The sequence below is a fragment of the Mustela nigripes genome, chromosome 17 (assembly GCF_022355385.1).
Source record: "Mustela nigripes isolate SB6536 chromosome 17, MUSNIG.SB6536, whole genome shotgun sequence".
Lineage (NCBI taxonomy): Eukaryota > Metazoa > Chordata > Mammalia > Carnivora > Mustelidae > Mustela > Mustela nigripes.
In genome coordinates, this window is record NC_081573.1 from 8683166 (window position 1) to 8703350 (window position 20185).

The 20185-nt window shown below is 54.3% G+C and overlaps 1 protein-coding gene across 2 annotated transcripts; it reads right to left on the reverse strand.

The window, feature by feature from the left end:
- Positions 1–1055: 1055 nt before the first annotated feature.
- Positions 1056–9744, reverse strand: CEACAM16 (CEA cell adhesion molecule 16, tectorial membrane component). 2 transcript variants are annotated; one of them, XM_059382196.1, is made up of 8 exons: positions 9558–9744; positions 9354–9482; positions 8965–9135; positions 7483–7827; positions 6667–6942; positions 5428–5706; positions 2945–3271; positions 1056–1293 (listed from the first exon to the last, which is right to left on the reverse strand). In XM_059382196.1, the coding sequence occupies exons 3-8, from the start codon at positions 8999–9001 to the stop codon at positions 1283–1285; spliced, it is 1275 nt and encodes a 424-aa protein (XP_059238179.1). In that variant the 5' UTR covers positions 9002–9135; positions 9354–9482; positions 9558–9744; the 3' UTR covers positions 1056–1282. The 2 variants fall into 2 exon arrangements, with proteins under 2 accessions (XP_059238179.1, XP_059238178.1); XM_059382195.1 differs by lacking the exons at positions 8965–9135; positions 9354–9482; positions 9558–9744 and having other exon boundaries at positions 7483–8394.
- Positions 9745–20185: the final 10441 nt, after the last annotated feature.

A 20185-nucleotide genomic window follows, 5' to 3' on the forward strand; every position in this document is an offset into this window, starting at 1 on the left:
AGGTTTCTTTAATTTACATTTGGGGAATTTTTTCAACTGTGTATAAACTTTGGGGGAGAGAGGGCTGTACTGCTGATTTGATAGCTACTTTTATTGCATTACTATTTCAAATAATATATTGACCTGCCCTGTAAGCTGGCATTTCAAGGGCTCTGAGGCTAATCAAACGGTTTGAAAAATTCTAGTCTACCCTAAGCCAAGAGCTCTTAGCTGATATTCAAACCGAGGGTCTATTGAATTCGTGGCAAATGGTGGATCATAATCCATATGTCATAGCCCTCATTCTGGGGCACTTTCACCCACTTTCTCCTTAGAAAGACTCAGTCTTGAAAGTTTCTGGGAAATCTCTCTATTAGGCCCTTCTATCCCTGTCCAAACATCTCTTCCTACCGCCAGTGGAGTCTGTCATCACTGCTTCTGACCAAAACCAAGAGTCTGTTTCTAGTGGGACATCTGGGCTGAGTGGGCCTGTGGGTCAGGTCCTAGTAGTGACAGGAGTTAGAAGACACCATTTCTCTGGCTTCCATTCCCCTGATCTCCTTTCTTCACCCCCACAATACCCCATTTGCATTTTTAAGAAGAGGGAGATATTTTTAGGGTTGTGCAGGTAATGTCTGAGAGTGAAATGAGGTGGGGGGGGGTAATCTCAGGACAATGGAGGATACAAAGGAGCATCTTTGGTTAGATAGAAGGTACACTTCATGGGAAATTTGGTCACTTCCTGTTGTGGCATGAGCGATCTTGCTTCAGGGCCCAGGTGGAGTGAGGTGCAGTATAGGGGAGGGCCATGTCCTACAGAACCCAGCTCTGTTGGTGTCCCAGGGAGGGGCTGTCTTTGGCTCCTGGGGAAGCAGGACCATCAGATATAACCTGGGTGGTGTGGGAGGAGCCTGAGGCCCTGACACTGAGCAGTAGGGACTCTCCTCCCTGTCATTTAGGCGTCCCTGTGCACGCATGCACCTAAACTGAGAGTCACACTGGGTAGGGAAGGAGGCGAGTGTGGGCACTGGGAAATGGCAGGGCTGACGGTCATTAAGGAGAGGCTGACACATGCATGTGTTAACCAGGACATTTATGGTCTCTGTGGCTCTCCGACAACTCAGCGAGGGAGTAGGGCCCTGTCAGTTCTAACTCTAGTGTGGAAGCAGGAGAACGGCTGACCACGGTCAGTCTGGCATCCTCACTGGGAGCAAGTGGTCCTCCACCCAGTGGGAGGAGATGGGGGTGATGGGTGGCATGAAGAGCTCTTCTCTCCGAGGTTCCCACGGCCACAGCTGTGCTGCTACTCCAGGGCTGAGGGGGGATGGGGGAAAAGGGTGGAAGAGGCTGTCAGGGAGGTAGAGGACCAGGTCCCAGGACCCTCACCCCTCCTGCTCCCCTGTCCACCCCCAGCCTCCCACGCGCCCCCCTCAACACGCTCAGCCTGTGCCAGGTTCAGGTTCAGGAAGGTGGCGTTGGTCCTCATGCAGGGGAGAGAGGTTGACTGTGAGAAGAGAGACAGGGTGAAAAGGAATCCCGAACCTTCATGGAGGAGGGGGGTGGATGGCTGCCATCGAAGAGCATTCTACTTCCAGCATTGACCTGGGACCAGAGTTTGATGAAGAAGGGTATCTAGGGGGTACCTGGCAGTGATTGATTTCCTGATCCTGGAAGCTTCATGCCTGAGCTGGGTGATGCCATGCCTGACTCAGGACTTCCAAAAGTACCTGGTCTGATGGGGGAGGTGAGACTCCAGACTGGAGAATGACCTAGTTCCCAGTGTCTGAGAGCTTCTAGTCTAATGGGATGAAACCTGCCTCAGGGACATGGCTCTTGGACCTCCAGGGAAATTTAGTCTGATGGGGGTTGACCTGGTCCCTGATTCTGGAAGCTCCCAGTCTGATGTGGGGGATATGGTCCCTAACTCTGAGAACTCCCAGTCTGATGGAAGAGACCAGGCCCCTGACTCTGGGAGCTCCCAGTCTGATGGAGGAGACATGGTCCTTGACTCTGGGAGCTCCCAGTCTGATGGAGGAGACATGGTCCCTGACTCTGGGAGCTCCCAGTCTGATGGAGGAGACATGGTCTTTAAGTCTGGGAGGTTCCAGTCTGATAGAGGAGGCCTGGTGCCTGATTCTGGGAGCTCCCAGTCTGATGGAGGAGACATGTTTCCTGCCTCTGGGAGCTCCCAGACTGATGGAGGAGACATGGCCCCTGGGAGTTCCTACTCTGATGGGCAAGACATGGTCTTCAACATCTGGGAATTGTCAGGCTGATGGAAGAGACATTGTTCCTGACCACTGGAAACTCCTAGTCTGAGGGAAGAGACACAGTTCCTACCATCTAGAAGCTTCTATTCTAATGGAGGATTTCACTTCCTCCATTATGAGAAAAATTCTACCCTCTGATGGTAGAAATTCTGTCCTCACTCTTACTGTAATGCAAAGGAGGAGACACAATCCTAATGATCTAGGATCTCCCAGGCCGAAGAGGGAGGTAGGATCCACCGTCCTGCTACACATCTGTTCTGATGGGGGAGGTGAACTCCCATCATTAACTCATCTTCCCAATATAGTAGCAGAGGCAATATCTCCTATGTTTTGGAGTCTATGCATCTGCTGGGAAAAGGATGCCCTCCTCTCAGACTATGTCTCCTCTTTGAAAATCTTCAGTCTGGTGAACCTCTTGTGTGAGAGAGAAGGCACAGAAGTCCCCCGTAGTAGCCTTCAGTCTAATGGAGGAGGCCTGTCTACCCCTAGTCTAGGTCATCAGTTGGACGGAAGAGGAAAGAACTCTATTTCGAGATCTTCGAGTCAGATGGAGGAGACAAAATCCCTTCTTTCAGTCTGATGGGGAGGCATAACCACCCTCAATCTGTGTTTGCCAGACTATGGAGGAGACAGAGCGCCCCTTTGGGAGCCTGTGTCTGAAAAGATTCACCCTCCGCGCTCTCTGGCTCACTCACGGGCCACCTGCAGCTCCACTTCCAGCGTCTCGGTCTTGCCCTGCAACGTGACGGTCTTGAGCATGTAGCGGCCGGCGTCCGTGAGGTTCAGCTTCTGCACCAGCAGCGAGCAGTTGGCGAAGCCCACTTCCCGGCCTGTGTGCGCGGGGCCTGCGATCCAGTTCCCAGACGGCAGTTGGCTGAGCAGCCGGTTGGGCTCTGAGGCAGGCCCGCGGTACCAGGCATAGACCAGTAGGTCCTTGGGGTAGCCCTGGACAGTCAGGGTCACATCCTGGCCCTCCATCGGCTTGGTCGGCACAGGCACGATTGTCATGGCAACTGCTGCGGCTGGGGAAAGAGTGGGGGGAGGCTGGGTCAGCTGGGCCTGCACGGGGCAGAGTGTCCCCCTCCCCCCCTCAGCCAGCTCATCCGTGCCTCCCCACAACTGGCAGGTGCTCCCCCTGGAAGGGTGCCAGGAAGGAGACAGAGGAAGGAGCTGACTTTTGTGGTAGTGGAGGGGGGTTTTGTGTCTTGACAATGCCTGCCAGGGAGTTGTGTCTTCTCCCACAATGGGGGCTGTCTCTGCCCCCATCAGACTAGGAATTTCCAGCCCTTGGGGGATATTTCTCCCATTTAACTATAAGACCCTAGAGGGTCAAGCCATGTCTCCTCCATCAGATTGAAAATTCCCAAAATATAGGGCCCACGTCTCCCCTATCAGATGGGAAATTCTAGAGTATGAGGGGGCATATCTCCCCTATCAGACTGGAAATTCTCAGAATATGGGGGCCCTGCCTTCCTTATCAGATAGTTGGGAGTTATGTACCCCAGGCTGTATCTCTTCTGTCAAACCAAGAGACCTCAGAATGTGGGGACAATAGTTTCTTATCAAATAGAAAGATTCCAAAGGGTGGGAGGCCATGTCTCTTCCATCAGATTTGAAATTCCAGATTATAGATCTCTCCAGTCAGCCTGGGGATTCCAGAAGTTGGACTGGGGCATGTCTATCCCATCAGACAGGAAATTCCTAGAAAATGGGGGGCTTATACTCCCCCATCAGATTGGGAGTAACTCAGAGGTGGGAACTGTGTCTCCCCCATCAGACTAGGAATTCTCAAAAAAAAAAAAAAAAAAAAAAAAAGAGAGGACCATGTCTCTTCAAGACCACATCTCTCCCGTCAGACTATGAAATGTCCCCAAGTGTGAGTGTCTCCTCTATCTGACTGGAGCTTCACTGCAGTGTCGTGTCTCCTCCATCACTGCTTAAAAACCCACGGAGTATGAGGCATTGCCTCTTCTCTCTGATTGGCAGCACCCTGAATAAGGAAGTCATGCTTCCCTCTTCCAGGATCATCTCTCCAAGAGCAGAGACCATGTCTCCTCCATCAGATCAGAGTCTCCCCCACATGGGGGTGGGGGGGTGTTTCCTTTTCCTCTGTCTCTGCCTGGCACCTGTCACAGGGTTGCTGACCGTTCAGGAGTCCCTTGGGGGTGCTGTACCCACTCCCTGCACATACCTGCACACTTGGACACCCCCCATCTTGGCCCGCACAAACAGGGCTAGGGGCAGCACCTGGGGTCATCTGGTATACCCCCGTCTCTTGCCGAGACCAGCTGCCAAGTCCCCAGGTGGGGGTGGGGCCGGAGGTACACTTACCTCTGGGGACGCCATTTCTGCTTTGGGTGAAAGAGTATCCACCCTTTGGATGAGACCCAGCCTGTTAGTAGGAGGGAAGGGGGAGGAAGGGAGGGAAGGACTGTTCTCACTGTCCTTGGGGGATGGTGGCCACTTGGGAAGGAACCAAGGCAGAATTAATGAGGCCTCAAAGCCACCATCCCCAGGGGATGAGAAAGTGTCCCCTGAGGATGCTGATAGCTCTCAAAACACCAGCTGTGTCTGCACTACCCCCAGCCCCCAGGTTGTCTGAGGACAGAGGCAAGACAGCGCCTCCCTGGCTGGGTTTTTCCACTTGCCAGCAACTGGCTGTGCTTTTCCGTGTGTGTGCTGTGTGTGCGTATGTGTGTCCGTGCATGCACGCGCACGCAGTCACAGGGGCCAGATAACTGCATCATCTAGTTGGCTGCATGGTTGTTCAGCTGTCGGCATGGAGGGAATGGGGCGGGGTCCTCCCCGGCTGCGTCAGGGGGAGTTCAGAACGGGGGGTGGGGCACGCATGTGAAGGGACAGATGAATGTGTCCCCACTCTACCCCGTGTGTGAGACAGACATGTGCCCCCTTTCTCACTTCGCCACCCCTCACAGAAGAGTCTGATTCCTGTTCAGGTGACAAGGTAGGGGGTGTCTCCTTCTGCCACCCGAACAAAGAGGGGTCCCCCCGCCACACCACTTTGTCACTTGGCCAAAGAATGGGTTGAGACTCTCTTACTTTCCGATTATCTTCTGGGCAAAGGGTACCCTTAACTTTTGGGGCTGCAGCCAAACCTTTCACTGTCCATTTGGGCTTCCGTGGGGAGGGGGTGGTGGTCAGGCCGGGGGCGACTCACCAGAGAGCTTGACCACCACTGAGGCGGATCCGGAAAGCAGGGTCTTGGGGTTCTTAGCAATACACGTGTATGTGCCCTCCTGGGCCGCGGTCATGCTACTGATGTTGAGGTGGTCTCGCCCGTTCTTGAGGGCCCGCCCGTTGAACGCCCACACGTACTCGGGCTCTGGGCAGGACTGGGACACACACCACAGGGTGAGGGACGTGTTGAAGTCAAGTTTGATGGTGCAGCCCGTGCGGGTGGTAGAGTCCTGGAGGATGGCCACGCGTTCTGGGCCATCTGTGGGGGCAGGAGGGAGAGAGACGGGGCAGTGGAGGGACAGGGGCGTAGAGGTGGGCACCCCTGGGAACATGTGGGCCTAGTGGAGGGAGAGAGCTCTGGTCTTTTCAGATCCCACACAGATCTCTAATTTGCACTAGGATCTTGAGAATCACTTTCCCCTTTCCGGGGATTTGTTTTCTCTTCTGTAAAAAGAGGACGTGGGGCCAGACAAAATTTCAAGATATTTTCGAAATCTATGGCCCCCTTAAAAAAAAAAAAAAGGAGAAGAAGAAGAAGAAGACTAGACTATCGGTTTCTCATAAGGCATTCTAAGAGTCTATAGAATTCTAGGGCTCCAAGAGTCAATGCTTCTAGTCAATGCTTCTAGGCTCTAGGGCTCTAAGATTCTAGAAATCTAGGTTTCTAAAATTCTAGGATTGGGTGGCTCTAAGATTTTAGAATTCGACTCTAAGATTCTAAGAATCTCTGTTTCTAGAGTTTCTAGGATTCTCAGAGTCTAGAATTCAGGGCTTCTTAAATCCAGCATTCCGTGGTCGTAGGATTCTAGGCTCCAAGTTTTTCTACATCAGCGGCCCCTGCGTACCTCCGAGATTTACTTGCCCCGGATTCCACACTGCGGATCTGCTGCCCCTGGGAATGACTCCATGCTTTGGTTACATTTTTCTGTTTGATCTCCCCTCCCCCCCACCACTCACTTCCCGCCTCCCTTTCAAAACCCGCCAGCCCTGGGTCCCTTCTTGCGGGTGTTGGTTCCTGCTGAAGGCTTATTCCATTTCTCCGGTGGTTTTTAGTCCTTAGGAAGATGGGTCAAGTGCATTTTAAGAGGGATCCCTGGCTCCTAAGCCCAGTTCACCTCCTGACTCACTGTGTGCCCTCAGGCGCCCTCTCCTGGCCTCAGTTTACCCATCTATGAGGTTTGGGCACTGGGTATTTCTAAGTGGGGCCAGGAGGACTCACAGTACACAGTCAGGTTGATGGGCTCGCTGCGGCTGACACTGACTGGGTTCCAGACCTCACACTGGTAGGCTCCAGCCTCCTCCCTGCGGACGCCGTGCCGGGTCAGCACCCTGCCGTCGGCGGACTGGCCGAGGCGGATGGCGATGGGCAGGGCTTCGCCATTGAAGAACCAGCGGACCTCAGCGGGGCTGGGGCTGCTGCACGTCAGGCGCAGGGTGTCTCGGCGCTCCACCAGTGCCGTGTCGTTGGCCATGACCACAGGTTGGGCCAGGATCTCTGTGGGGGCAAGAGACAGAGGGGGAGGGGGCCGGGCACTGCCTGCTCCCCCAACCATCCCCCTCCCCTGTCCAGGGGCATGGCTGGATCCTGGTGGTGTCCAGGACCCCCAGCTGGAGGGACAACAAATGGGATAGGAGGCTGGTGTAGTCCTGGAAGCCATCCTGAAGGTGGTGAGCATTTTATTTTAAAAGATTTTATTTTTTATTTTTTATTCTCTCTGGACAGAGAGAGATCACAAGTAGGCAGAGAGAAAGGAGGAAGCAGGCTCCCTGCTGAGCAGAGAGCCTGATGCGGGGCTTGACCCTAGGACCCTGAGATCATGACCTGAGCCAAAGGCAGAGGCTTAACCCACTGAGCCACCCAGGCGCCTCGAGGTGAGCATTTTAATGTTATTTTGTCTTTTTTTTTTTAATGGTTTTAAGCTTTTACTTTTTTTTTTTTTTTTTTTAAGAGGGACTGGGAAGGAGATGGGAAGGCTGGCTGGGGCAGAGGGGAGCCTGGGGCGGCGGGGGGGGGGGGGCGGGAGGGGTGTCTCACCATAGACCTGCAAGTGTCCGTAGCCCACCTCCGTCTGTAGCTGCCTGTTGAGAGTCTGCAGGATGTAGGTGCCCGAGTGCCTGGGCAGGACGCCGTGGATGTCCAGGCTGCCGTCGGGGCGCACAGCCTCCCGCCCTGTGTGGGCTGGGCCAGGGGTCTCGTCGCCTGTGCTCACGATGTAGCTGGCCACCAGGTAATTCAGGCTGAGAGTGGGCCCTGCATACCAGCTGTAGGCAAGCAGCTCCCCCAGAAGCCCGTGGACAGTCAGTGTGATGTTGTCCCCCTCGGCTGGCTGGGCAGGCTCGGGGGTGATAGAGATCTCAGCCCCCACACTCAGGAAAGCGGCTGAGGAAAAGGAGCCAGAGGGATGGGATGAGCCGAGCTTGACCATGGCCCCCCTTCAACGGAGGAGGAGATGCGGGGTCCTGGCCCATGGGTTCCTGGTATACAGTAAGTGCTCACTAAGTATTAGCTAGCCATATGGTCTTGGTCCTCAAGTAGGCCTGAGGATTGAATTGGATGGGCTGTGCCAAGGGTCTGGCATGTAGCACGTGCTCAGCCCACGAGAGGGTTTTCCTGGGGCGAGAGTCACCAAACCAAGGCTTACACAATCAGGCAGGCCTGTCTAGCCTCTGGGCCATGACTCTTAGTCCAGTGCTTTTCCTTTGCCTCTCTAGGTCTGACCCCTGCAGCTAGTAGGAGTGTGATTAATTGACTCTGCCCTTTTCCTTACTGGCTGAAGATAAGCTCCAAACCCAACTGGCTGGTCAGGGCAGCTTGGGTTTGAACTGTGTGCGATTGGTTGCCCGGAATGGGTGGCCATGCAGGTTCTTGGGGAAGAAATGCTGGTGTGGCTGGCTTAGTTTCTGGTACTTTCCAGGCTGATAAAGCATGGCTAGGGGTGAGGGCTCTGGGTCTAGCACTCAGCCCTACCACTACTGGCTGTGTGACCCCAGCCAGTGGCCTCCCCTCTCTGAGCCTCAGGTCTCTCGTTGATGGAGTGGGGGTCGTGAGCGGGCCTCCTCCCTAATGCTGTTGTTCCCATAGGGAGAACATTTAGAATAGCTCCAAGGGCACGGCCAGTGCTAGCCAATGCTGCTTATTCTGACCTTCAAACAACCCTGTGAGTTTAGTCCATTTCACAGATGAAGAAACAGGCTGAGAAGGGGAAGGGGGCCCGTTGCCCCAAGCCACGTTCTCGGGAAGAGAGGCCAAACTGCCAGCACCCTAGCCAAGGTTCCAAGGAGGCTTGGTGGCTCCCCTGCCTTAGTTCATGCTCCGATCTTAGAAATCTGTGAGGTTCACTCTGCAAGCCTCCCCGGCCAGCCCCACGCCAGTGCCTCCCAGCGGAGCCAGCGATGCCCTCCTGACCTAGTCTGCTGGACTTCTAGCTCCCACCTTCCCTCTCCCGGGCTGCAGGGATCCCCGCCCTCCCTGGGGTTGATGGGGTGCGGAGGTTGTGGGGGTACCGTTCTTGCTCACCACTGAGGAAGAGCCAGCTGTGGCTAGTCAGTGCCATCTTTCGCCCCCAATCTGGTCTGCAAGGCAGCGGTGTTGGCGTCCCGGTGCTCTGAGGCCCTTCCCGGTGGGGACCTGGCTCCGTCTGGCGTGGGACCTGGGAGGGTTCGGTGATTTGGAGCCAGGGGAGATCACCTGAATTTGGAGGGATCGAGTCACCGAGGATCTGGGGCCCCGTGTGGGTACCAGAGTGGGTGTGGCAGGCCCGGGCCAGGGGCCATGACCTGGCCAGGCCTCCTGGGGCACTGCCTAACCTTCTTTGTGCCAAGGGCCTGGGTTTGGTACCAGGAGAAGAACCAGGTCGCCAGGGAGGCGGGGGGAGGTGCGGGGGAAGATTTTAGGGCAATTCTTACCCGGGGCCCAGGCCTGAGCCTCCCTGGTGAAATCGGGGGTCACAGAGAGATAAAACCAGTCAGCAGTGACTGTCCTTTCCCGGCCTCAGGGAACGTGGGGGATCTTCAGCTGTCCTCTCAGGGCATGTCCTGCGAGGTGGGCATTGTTAGAAACTCTGTTTGCAGATAGGGAAAGTGAGGCACTGGGCAGGGGCTCTGACTCACCCAAGTTCCTACAGGAGAGGGAATTTGAAGCCTGCTGTCTCCAAAGCCACACAGAGGGAGGGAGGTGGGGTGGCTACACACTTTCTCTGGGGCTGAGAAACCCACATTCTTTCTTCCCTTCTTCAGTTTTGTTTTCCCTGCCTGTCAAGTGTGAGTGTGGAGAGCTTGGAGCCAGAGAGGGTCCGGTTTTGACCTTGGCCCTTCTCTTTCCCCAGGTGGGGCTGGAGGCAGCCCCTTGCTGAGTCTCTGTTTGCTGCTCCAAAAAGCAGTCTACGTGTAGACCCTGCTTAAGTTTGTTGCCAGTAGTTAGTGAGATGGACAGCCCCTGGCAAGCTGGGGCCGCACACACGGGGTCTGGGTGGTGTGACTGCCGTTAAAGGGGCAGTGGCCCTGGGCTTAGTCCATGGTCCCCTACCTCCATAACCCTGGGCAAATTGTGGAGCCGGCTGGGCCTCAGTGTCCTCATCTGTGAAATGGAAACAATGACCATACCCACCTCATAGGGCTCTTTTATTCAACAAATATCGAATGGGCATCTCCTGTCTGCCAGGCCATGTTGTAGGTGCAAGTAGATAAAATCCCTGGTCTCGTGGGGCTGACATGCATGGGATAAACAAATAAAATAAAAACTCTAGGGCACCTTGGGGGGCTCAGTCATTCAGCCTCTGCCTTTGGCTTAGGTCATGATCCCAGGGTTCTGGGATGGAGCCCCACATCGGGCTCTCTGCTCAGCGCGGAGCCTGCTTCCTCCTCTCTCTCTGCCTGCCTCTCTGCCTACTTGTGATCTCTGTCTGTCAAATAAATAAATAAAATCTTTAAAAAAATAAAAAAATACAAACTCTATTCCATGTCTGATGGACCTAAGTGGTGTTGGGGAAAAATCAAGCCAAGAAGGGGGTTTGTGATTTTTAAATTGGAGGTGGGGGAGGGGATCAGGGGCAACGTCACTGGGAAGGTGAGGTTGGCAGGGCCGTGGGGGGGCTAGGGGAAGTGGTTTTTTTTTTTTTTTTTTTTTAAGTTTTTTTTTGTTTATTTGACAGGCAGAGATCACAAGTAGGCAGAGAGACAGGCAGAGAGAGAGGAGCAAGCAGGCTCCCCGCTGAGCAGAGAGCCTGATGTGGGGCTCGATCCCAGGACCCTGGGATCATGACCTGAGCCAAAGGCAGAGGCTTTAACCCACAGGGAAGTGTTTTTGACAGATGAGTTCCTGTTGAAGTCTTGAGGGCTTACGGGTCCTGGTCCTTGTCAGGCCCCAGTGGCCTGTGCCCGGCAGGAGCCTTACCTGTGGCTCACCCGTCCTGCTTTGCTCCTAATTTGCCCGGTGTCCTGAGCTACCCTTGCCGGGCCGGGCTCTGTTCGGTCGGGGAGGGCGGGGGCTTGGCAGGAGGTGTGGGTGCCCTGGGACCTCCAGTTCTCCTCACCCCGCCTGCAACCTCACCCCATCCTTTTCTGTCCTGACCCAGGCCTCTCCCTGGAGCCCTGGGACGCGTCCCGGAGTCATTCAGGACGCCTCCCCCTCGATGTCCCTGGGCACTGCTGGCTCACCTTGTCCCAAACTGACCTTGGCATCTTCCCCCAGACCTGCTCCTCCTTCTTCTCTTATCAGGGATGGCGCCACCATCCACCTGTCATTGGGACACACAGACCCAGGACTGGGTCCCTGATGCTTCCGCCCCCCGCCCCCAGCACACCACACCCTGTGGCACCTGCTCTTAAACTCTCTTCCGTATGTGCCTTCTCTCCTTCCTTGTACCCCTTCCCTGGTCCAGACATCCCCCCCACCGCCTCCTATCTGGCTTCCCTCTGCAAGTTCTCCCAGGTCCCTGGCCCAGGTCTCACCCTCCTCCTTCCATGATGCTCAGAACCTGCCAGGACTCCCCAGTATCCTTAGGAGAAAGCCCAGCTCCTTGGTGCAGCCCATGAGGCCCTGCATGGCCGAGCCCCACCGGCTTGACCAGCCTCATGGACACCCCCTCGGCCGCGAACTCTAGATCCCTGCTTCCCTCTGCTCTATCCCATTACCTGCCCGACTCCTCCTCCTCCAGGAAGTCCCCCTGGACTCTCGGACTAGGTTAAGGACACCCTGTGATCCTCAGGACCAGCCCTGACCACCATAGGTCCTCACAGTCAGGGGGTGGGCCCCCCATCTAGACTAGGAGTCCTGGGAGGGCAGAACCTGGGCTGTTGCGGTCACTACTGTGTCCCCATTGCTGCCCAGCCGAGGGTCGGGCACAGAGCAGAGGCTCAAGGGGTGTTTGTGGAAGCAGACACTGGCTGTGGATGACAGAAACAGGAGTCTCCAGGGAGGCCCGGGTTTCTGGTGATTTGCTATCTGGTTGAGGAGGGCGATGAGGCCGCGTCTCTGGGAGGCCTGAGACATATCCAGGCTTTTGTCCAGACTCTGCGTGGCTCCCTACCCCTCATGGGGCCATGCTGACTGTTCTCTACTGTCCTTGCCCTTCCGGGTCCGCTGCCAGCCCCCACCCCCACTGCCTCTACTCTGGTGCTCCTGAACATGAGCCGAGATCCTTGGTTCGTTTGAGAGCTGGAGTTTCTTGAGCACCTAGTCCAGGCCTTAGATCACAGTCATGAATAGGACAGAAATCCCTGCCTCATAGAGCTGACCTTTTGTTTGGGGAGGCAGTCAATAGGCAAATAAACACAAACGCATCTAACTTTCAGGTGGGGATAATGCCATGGGGAAAAAGAAAGTGGGGGAGGCATTAGAGGTGGCCTGGGCACTGGTTTATGTCCGGCAGTGAGAAGATGTTGTAGGAGGCAGCACTTAACTAAGGAAGCCATGCTGAATCTAGGGGAAGAACATTCCAGGAAGAGGACATAGCAAGTGCAAAGGTCCTGAGGCAGGAGCGTTTTGGTGAGTGTGAGGAAGAACAAAGGGGCTGGGGGAGGGGGTGGGGGCAGATCCTGCAGGGTCTCATGGGCCATGGGAGGACTTTGGCTTTTACTCTGAGACCAGACCCATGACAGCCACTTTGAGCAGAGGACGGGGCTGACTTAGGTGTTAATAGAAACTTCTGGCTGCCTTGTGGGGAACAGATGGGGGCGGGGAGTGAGGATCCAAGCTGGGAGGCCCTGAGGGGGTGTTTGCAATAGTCTAGCTGTGTCCAGTACGGTAGCCACCGGAGATGAGTGGTGAGTAAAATGACGATGCCAAATACTAAGGACCTGTTGCTGGCAAAAGCAAAACAAAAATGTAAAATGAAATAGACCACTAATTTTCTTTTTAAATATTTTATTTGTTTATTTGACAGAGAGAGACAGTGAGAGAGGGAACACAAGCAGGGGGAGTGGGAGTGGGAGAAGCAGGTTTCCTGCTGAGTGGGAAGCCTGATGTGGGGATTGATCCGAGGACCCCAGGATCAAGATCTGAGCTGAAGGCAGACACTTAACGACTGAGCCACCAGGTGCCCCAGATCACTCATTTTTTATATTGATTCCATGTGGAGGTGATAACATGGGCTAAATCAATTCATTTCACCTGGTTTTTGTTTTTGTTGTTTTTGCTTTGCTTCATGTGATAGCAGGATGTCCTCTCCTGTGTATGGGGCTTGCATGTCTTCTGTTGGAAGGCACTGGAACAGGCAGGGGGTGGTGGTGGCTGGACTGAGGACGGGGAAATGGACGGATCGCGTGACCTAGTTTACACCAACGCTATCGTTCATTTTGAAATCGTTGGCTTTACCTGTTACCTCACTGGGCACCCCATCTCCCTTCTTCCCCGAGGATCCATTTTGCAGCCTGGGAAACTGAGGCTCAGGGCCATTGCCTCCAGAGTTTGGAGTGGGCAAGTCTTATCTTCTCCATGCCGCACAGCAGACTGGGGACAAGTTTCCCTGATCTTGTTTTGTCAGCCCTTCCGGCCCCCACCTTCTTATCTGACCAGCCATGTCAATACCTCCCTGGGAAGAAGGCCTAGTGCCGGGTGCTTCTGATCCCATCCACTGCGGGACTTCAATCAGTATTTGTTAGATGGAAACAGGCCTGGGCTCCTCTGGCGGGACCCCTGTCCCATCCTCCAGGGCAGAGACCTTGGAGCTGAGGGGTTGGCTGCAGCTAATCCCTCAGCGAGGCCAAAGCAGGTTTCTGACCCCCCCACACACCCCCTTATCTGCTGAGAGGAGGCCTGGATGCTGCAATATTTACTCATGAACCTGACCTCTAGGTGTGGCTTCCTGCACCCGTCTGGCAGGCAAGGTCTGGGCTTGGTCCTGGGGAGGCTGTCCTTGGGGAGAAGGGACCCCCAGATCCCCCGAAGGACCCCAGATCCCTCACCCCAGGGAAGAGGACCTGGGGTACCATGCAGGTGGGGACGGGTGGATCGGAGGAGCGAGACTCATGCCTTAGCATAGGCTCTTTCCCTGTGTCTGGATTCTCATCTACCCCCCCAACCCTCCATCCCCGTCTCTCCCTCTCACCTCATTGAGCCAAGGAGGGGGAGGGGGGTGGTTTCCAAGTCCTTCAATCATTAGACAAATATTTATTGAGTGCCAACTATCAGTCGGGCTGTGCTGGGGTACAGACAACATCCCTTTCCTTGTGGGGCGTAATCCTATTGGAGGGAGAGGAACACTAATCAAAAAATTGATACGGCATATCTTGTCAAGGAGAGATAACTGCTATAAAAAAATAAAGTAGGGCCAGAGGATAGGAGGGACGGGGGTTGCCAGGGAGGTCAGGGAGGTCCTTTCTGAAGGTGTGAGCTGAGACCTGAAGGAGGTGACACATCTGGGGGAAGGGGGTTTTGGGGTAGCAGGCACAGCAAGTGCAAAGGCCCTGAGGCAGGAGGGTCTTTGGTGACTGTGAGGACAGCAAGGCAGCTGGTGTGACTGGAGCTGAGTGAGGGAGGAGGCTGTGGGGAAGAGATAGTTACAGAGGGAGCAGGGGACCTAGGGAGTAGGACTTGGGATGCAAAAGATGGCCCATTAGGGCTGAATGGGGTGATGGTAAGGTGCAGCCTGGGTAAGAGAGCTAATGAGGACAGAAGAGAAGGATCTAGGCCTGGAATGAGGGGCTGCAGGGGGCTGGGTTGGTAAGTGTGAGAAACTGGGCTTTTCTGGAGTTAGGGAGGTGGAGGGGAGTAGAGAGAGAGTGCCAGCCTTCCAAGGGGGTCCCCAAGGGTCCAGATGGGTCTGGGTGGGAACCTGGCTAGATGTCCTTTCTCTGAGCCTCATTTTATCCATCAGGAGTATTGGAAGGGGGTGGATTTGGACTTAGAGTTAGGGATAAACAATTTAATACCTCTTTACATTTAAATAACTTTTTATTCTGGGAAATTTCCAAATTCCACACACTCATCCAAAGTAGAGGGGACAGTAATACCTCCTGCCCATCTCCCAGCTTTAATCTTCCTTCCCTTCCTGCACCCACCCCTGACCTATAGCATTTGAAAGCAATTTCCAGGAGTTTTATCATCTTATTCATAGCTACCTCAGCCTGAATCCCTCAAAGATAGGGACTCATTAAAAAACACACACACACACACAGTCTCATATTTTCACCTAATGCGCGAAAATAAGATGAACAAAAAACCACTTCCTTAATATCCTCAAATACCTAGTCAGTATTCAGAGTTCCAGTCTCAAAAACATCTGTTTCTTTCTTTCTTTCTTTTTTTTTTTTTTTAAAGATTTTATTTATTTATTTGAGAGAGAAGGAGTGAGAGAGAGCATGAGAGAGGAGAAGGTCAGGGGGAGAAGCCGACTCCCCAAGGAGCTGGGAGCCCGAGGCAGGACTACATCCCGGCAGTCCGGGGTCATGACCCAAGCCGAAGGCAGCCGCCCAACCAACTGAGCCACCCAGGCGACCCTCAAAAACATCTTTTTCTTAGCTTCACTGGGGCATACTTTTTTTTTCGTTTTTTTAGGATTTCTTTTTTAAGTCATCTCTACGCCCCACGTGGGGCTCAAACTCACAACCCTGAGATCAAGAGTCACACACTCCACCCACTAAGCCAGGTGGGCCACCCCCCCCACGTGTGATTTTCTTTTTTTAAAAAGATTTTATTTATTTATTTATTTGATAGAGATCACAAGTAGATGGGGCAGTGGGGTGGGGGGGAAGCAGGCTCCCTGATAAGCAGAGACCAGGACCCTGGGATCATGACCTGAGCCCACAGCACAGGCTTGGGTGGGTGGGGGAGCCGTGCATCAGGGGCTCCACCCCTGCGGGCCACACCCCTCCGCCCGCACCCCCCAGCCCCAGACGGACTCTCAGAGGGCAATGCCCTCTGCCTGCAAAGGGGTTGAGTTTGGGAGGGAAGGGTTTTCCCCATGAATCATAATCAGTCTTGGTCATGGGCCAGCCATTTCCTTCCCCAGACAGCCACTTCTTCATTTGTAGAATGAGGAGCCACAGCCCTGAGAATCTAGTGGTGACCAGGGCTCAGAGGAAGGGAGTGGGGGTCCGCACTGAGCCTTGAGGGGCAGAGCTTGGGTGGAGACAGTGAAGGACTGGGTGGGGGGTGGGGGTGCAGCTAGTCCCAGCTGAGGACCCTGGTCTCTTCCAAATGGGGCCAAACACTTCACCCAGTGCCTCAAGCTTCCCCCTCAGTGATGCCTCTCTGCTCGGCATGAACAGTGCCTTCTCCGTGAGCCCTCGTGTGGAAGGCAGACCCCTTTGCTAGGACACGTGGACCCCAACATGGTAGCCGCCGTGGGTTACGTTTGGTCCTTCTTTCCGGAATAGAATGAGTAGAGGAGAAATCCAGATGTAAGAGAGATTTTGCTCTGTTCCCTGGTGTGTCCATTTTCTAGGCCGGGCGACCTGAATTTTCTGTGCCTCAGTTTTCTTATCTGTGAGATCAGGATGGTCCTAGCATTTCCCTTGTAGAACTGTGGTGAGGATCAAACAAGTGGGTAAATGGGAAACACTCAGCAGAGTGCCTGGCAGGTCCCGTTGCCCACCCACCCCCCAGAAGACCAGTTTCCCAAGAGTAGGGGCTCCTCCGTTTTCTCTTTGTGTCTCTGGATACTGGGAGTCGGGCTCATTCAACAGAGCTGGGTGGCCAGCAGCTGCTCAGTGAGCGGAGACTGCCAGGTACAGGAAGGGAAGGCTGTATAATGAGAATATGCACACATTCACTTATCCCATGTGCGTCCCTCCCCCCAACCCCAAGCCCTTGCTCTGTGCCTGCCACTTGGGGAGGTGCTGGGACCTGTCCCTGACCCTGGCTGCCTTGGTTGGCCCTGTCCTTCCAGGCCTTACAGTCCAGTGGCAAGACAAATCTCTAGACAGGGACCACCCAGAGTGGGCAGGGCTGAGGTGGAGGAACTCAGGAAAAGGACCCAACTCAGCCCGAGGGTCAGGGAGGGCTTCCTGGGGGAAGAAGTGTCTGAGCTGAGACCTGGGAGATGAATGGGGGTGGGGCCAGGGGGGGTGGAGCACGGTGCCAGTGGGGGTGCTCCCGGCCCAGGGGGCAGAATGTGAAAGCTCCAGAGCAGTTTGGTGTGGTGGGCAAAAGACTGCAGGCCATAGGGTGGAGGTGAGGGTCAGGGGAGCCTGAGGGGCCTCCAGGGGCCAGACCTCCCAGGGATTTACAGGCTATGGTGAGAAGCCTGGACTTTGAGGCACTGGGGAGCCATGGATTGTTCTGAGCAGGGAGGGGCAGGGCTGAGTTTGGGATTTAGGAAGATCCATTGGGCTGTCTTGGGGTGGGAGGCTGGGAAGGGGCAGGAGACTAGGTAGGAGGCTGGGGAGAAAAGTCCTGGTCCAGGCCTGAGCTGTAGAGACCCCAAGTTTGGGAGGCCCAGGAGGTAGGTTCTCGTGTTTGCCCTTCCCTGAGGGAAGGAGGCGCCCAGGTTTTGGGCCTGGGCAGTTGGGTGCCTTCTCTGGGCTCTCTGAAGGGTAAATGAAGGGGCAGAAGCTGGAGACAGGTGCCGGAGGCGATGTGGGTAGCTCCTCCAAGCTACCAGAGGAATTGTCTGTGGGTCTATGTGGTCCTCTGCTGCCCCCTGCTGGCTCTGCGTTGACACGGGTCCTTGCCTACAAGTCTGTCAGAAAGGACAGACCCAATCAACTTCAATCCCAACCAGTGATAAAAGATGACATTTCTGGGGCGACCGTGCGGCAGGGTGCACCCACGTTCACTGTCCACCCTCCCGCCGCCGTACCCCCGGGGTCTCCAGCTGCCTTCTCCAGCGCACCGAAACAAAGTCAAAACTGACCTCCCCAACCTGCCCTGCTCCTTCCCTCCTTCCTTCTCTTTCTTGGTTTTATTGAGATATAAGTCACATACCAGACCATTCACCCACTTAAAGTGTACAGTTCGGTGTTTTTAATATGTTCATAGGGTTGTGCAACCATCGGCATGATCAATTTTGGAACATTTCCATCACCCCCCAAAGAAGCCCTGTATCCCTTACTAGTCACTCCCCATCCTCCGCCCCTCCCCGCCAGCCCCGTGTCCCCGTCCCTCCAGCTGCTGGCAACCACTCAGCTGCTTCCTGTCTCTATGGATTTGGCTATTCTGGACATTTCTCATCAACGAAATCAGACAATATGTAACTTTGTGTCTCGCTGCTTTCATTCAGCATCACGTTCTTTTTTTTTTTTTTTTAAGATTTTATTTATTTATTTGACAGAGAGAGATCACAAATAGGCAGAGAGGCAGGCGGGGGTGTGGTGGGGGAGAAGCAGGCTCCCCGCCGAGCAGAGAGCCAGATGCGGGGGCTGGATCCCAGGACCCTGGGATCATGACCTGAGCCGAAGGCAGAGGCTTTAACCCACTGAGCCACCCAGGTGCCCCTCAGCATCACGTTCTTAAGGTTCATCCATGTTGTGCCATGGCTCAGTACTTCGGTCCTTATTTTTGGCCGATTACATTCCCTTGTCTGGGTACACTGTGTTTTGTTTCTCTATTCATCCACGGATGGACATTTGGGTTGTTTTCACTTTCTGGCTATTAGGAGCAGTGCTGTGAACATTTGCCTACGAGTTTTCGCATGGACACGTTTTCCCTCCTTGCATACCTGGCCCTCTTGCGCTGTGAATGGTGCCACTGCCCCTGCTTCTGGTCAGCAAGCCAGATACAGGGCGAGGGGGTGGTCCCCACTCCAGCTCCCCCCTCCCCTGGCTTTCCTGGCACCTGCTCATTCTCCTCCATAACATCACTCCCCTGGAAATTATGTCTGATGCCATTTGTGTCAGTTTTCTGTGGGCGGGGATCTCTGTTTTGTCCCCAGCTATCTCCTCAGAACCTACACCAACTGCACACAGCAGGTGATCAATAAATGTTTGTTGAGCTAATGAGCGAATGCGTTTGTGACACCCCCTTCTCCCTCATCCCCGATACCCAACCCGGGACCAAATCCTGTCAATGCTTTGTTCTAAACATCTTTTGTCTTTGTACATTTCTTCCCCGGCCATGCTCGACACCCTAGTCCAGCACCTGCCGAATGAATGAATGAGTCATTGAAGAGGTGGAGGAGAGCAGGTCCTCCTGGGAAGTTCTTTCAGGGAGACGTGGAGGTTGAGAACGTGGACACCGGTGTGCATTATGGTTGCGTATGGATTACGCTGTTCATACATATTGGTTTTCCCAATTCTTTTTTATTTTTTTAAGTTTTTGTTTATTATTTGAGAGTGAGAGAGAGCACAAGCAGGGGGAAGGGCAGATGGAGAGGGAGAAACAGAGTCTCTGCTGAGCAAGAAGCCCAATGCGGGACTCGATCCCAGCACCCCGAGAGCATGACCTGAGCTGAAGGCAGACGCGTAACCGACTGAGCCCCCCAGGTGCCCCCGTTTTGCCTATTCTGCATACATGGGAACATTGCCCCTGCCCAGCACTCTTGACGTGCCTTCCTTTGGCCAAGGAGATGTGAGTGGGACTGTCACTTCTAGGTGAAGGCCTTTAAAAGCCTGCATGTTTTGCCATGTCCCCTCCCTTTTTAAAGGTCCTATCTCCAAATATAGTCACAGTAAGCACTATGGCTTCAACAGACACATTTTCCGGGGATGCAATCCAGCCCGTGTCAGACTCAGAGAGTTTACTCTTGAAAAAATACTATGGTCTTGAAGGTGTGGGTTGTGTGAATCAAGATTTAGAAGGAAGTAGTTGCAAAGAATCCCAAGTAATTTAGTAGCTTGAATGAGAGAGGAGTCTTTCTCTCTCAGGTAACTTATCTAACCTGGCATGGTGGCTCTGTCCCGGTTGCTGTGCCTGCCCCAGCTCTCTCTAACCCAGATCTGTGCGCCCCTGTCCATGCGATCCCAGATGTCTCTCACTACCACATCTTTAAGCTCTGGGAAGGGGGAATGCTCTCCCTTTAACTGTGTGACTTGAGGACTGAGCACAGCCATCACTTCTGCTCACTTCCCATTGGCCGGGAGTTAGTCACATGGCTACATTGAGCTGCAGGGTCATCTGGGAAATGTAGTTTTTATGCTCAGTAGGCATACACTTGGTTCAAAACCCTATTACTGAGGAAAAAGAGAGAACAGATACTGGGGTTTGATGAGGGGTTGCTGGACAAGAGGAGAGGTAAGCAGGCACAGGATCCCCCCATACTCTGTGCCCAAACAGCCTGTGCTGGGGCTGATCCTGACCATGCCTTGACCTGGCTGACCTTCTCAGACACAGCAGATCAGGGGCCCAGGAGATCAGGGTGTCC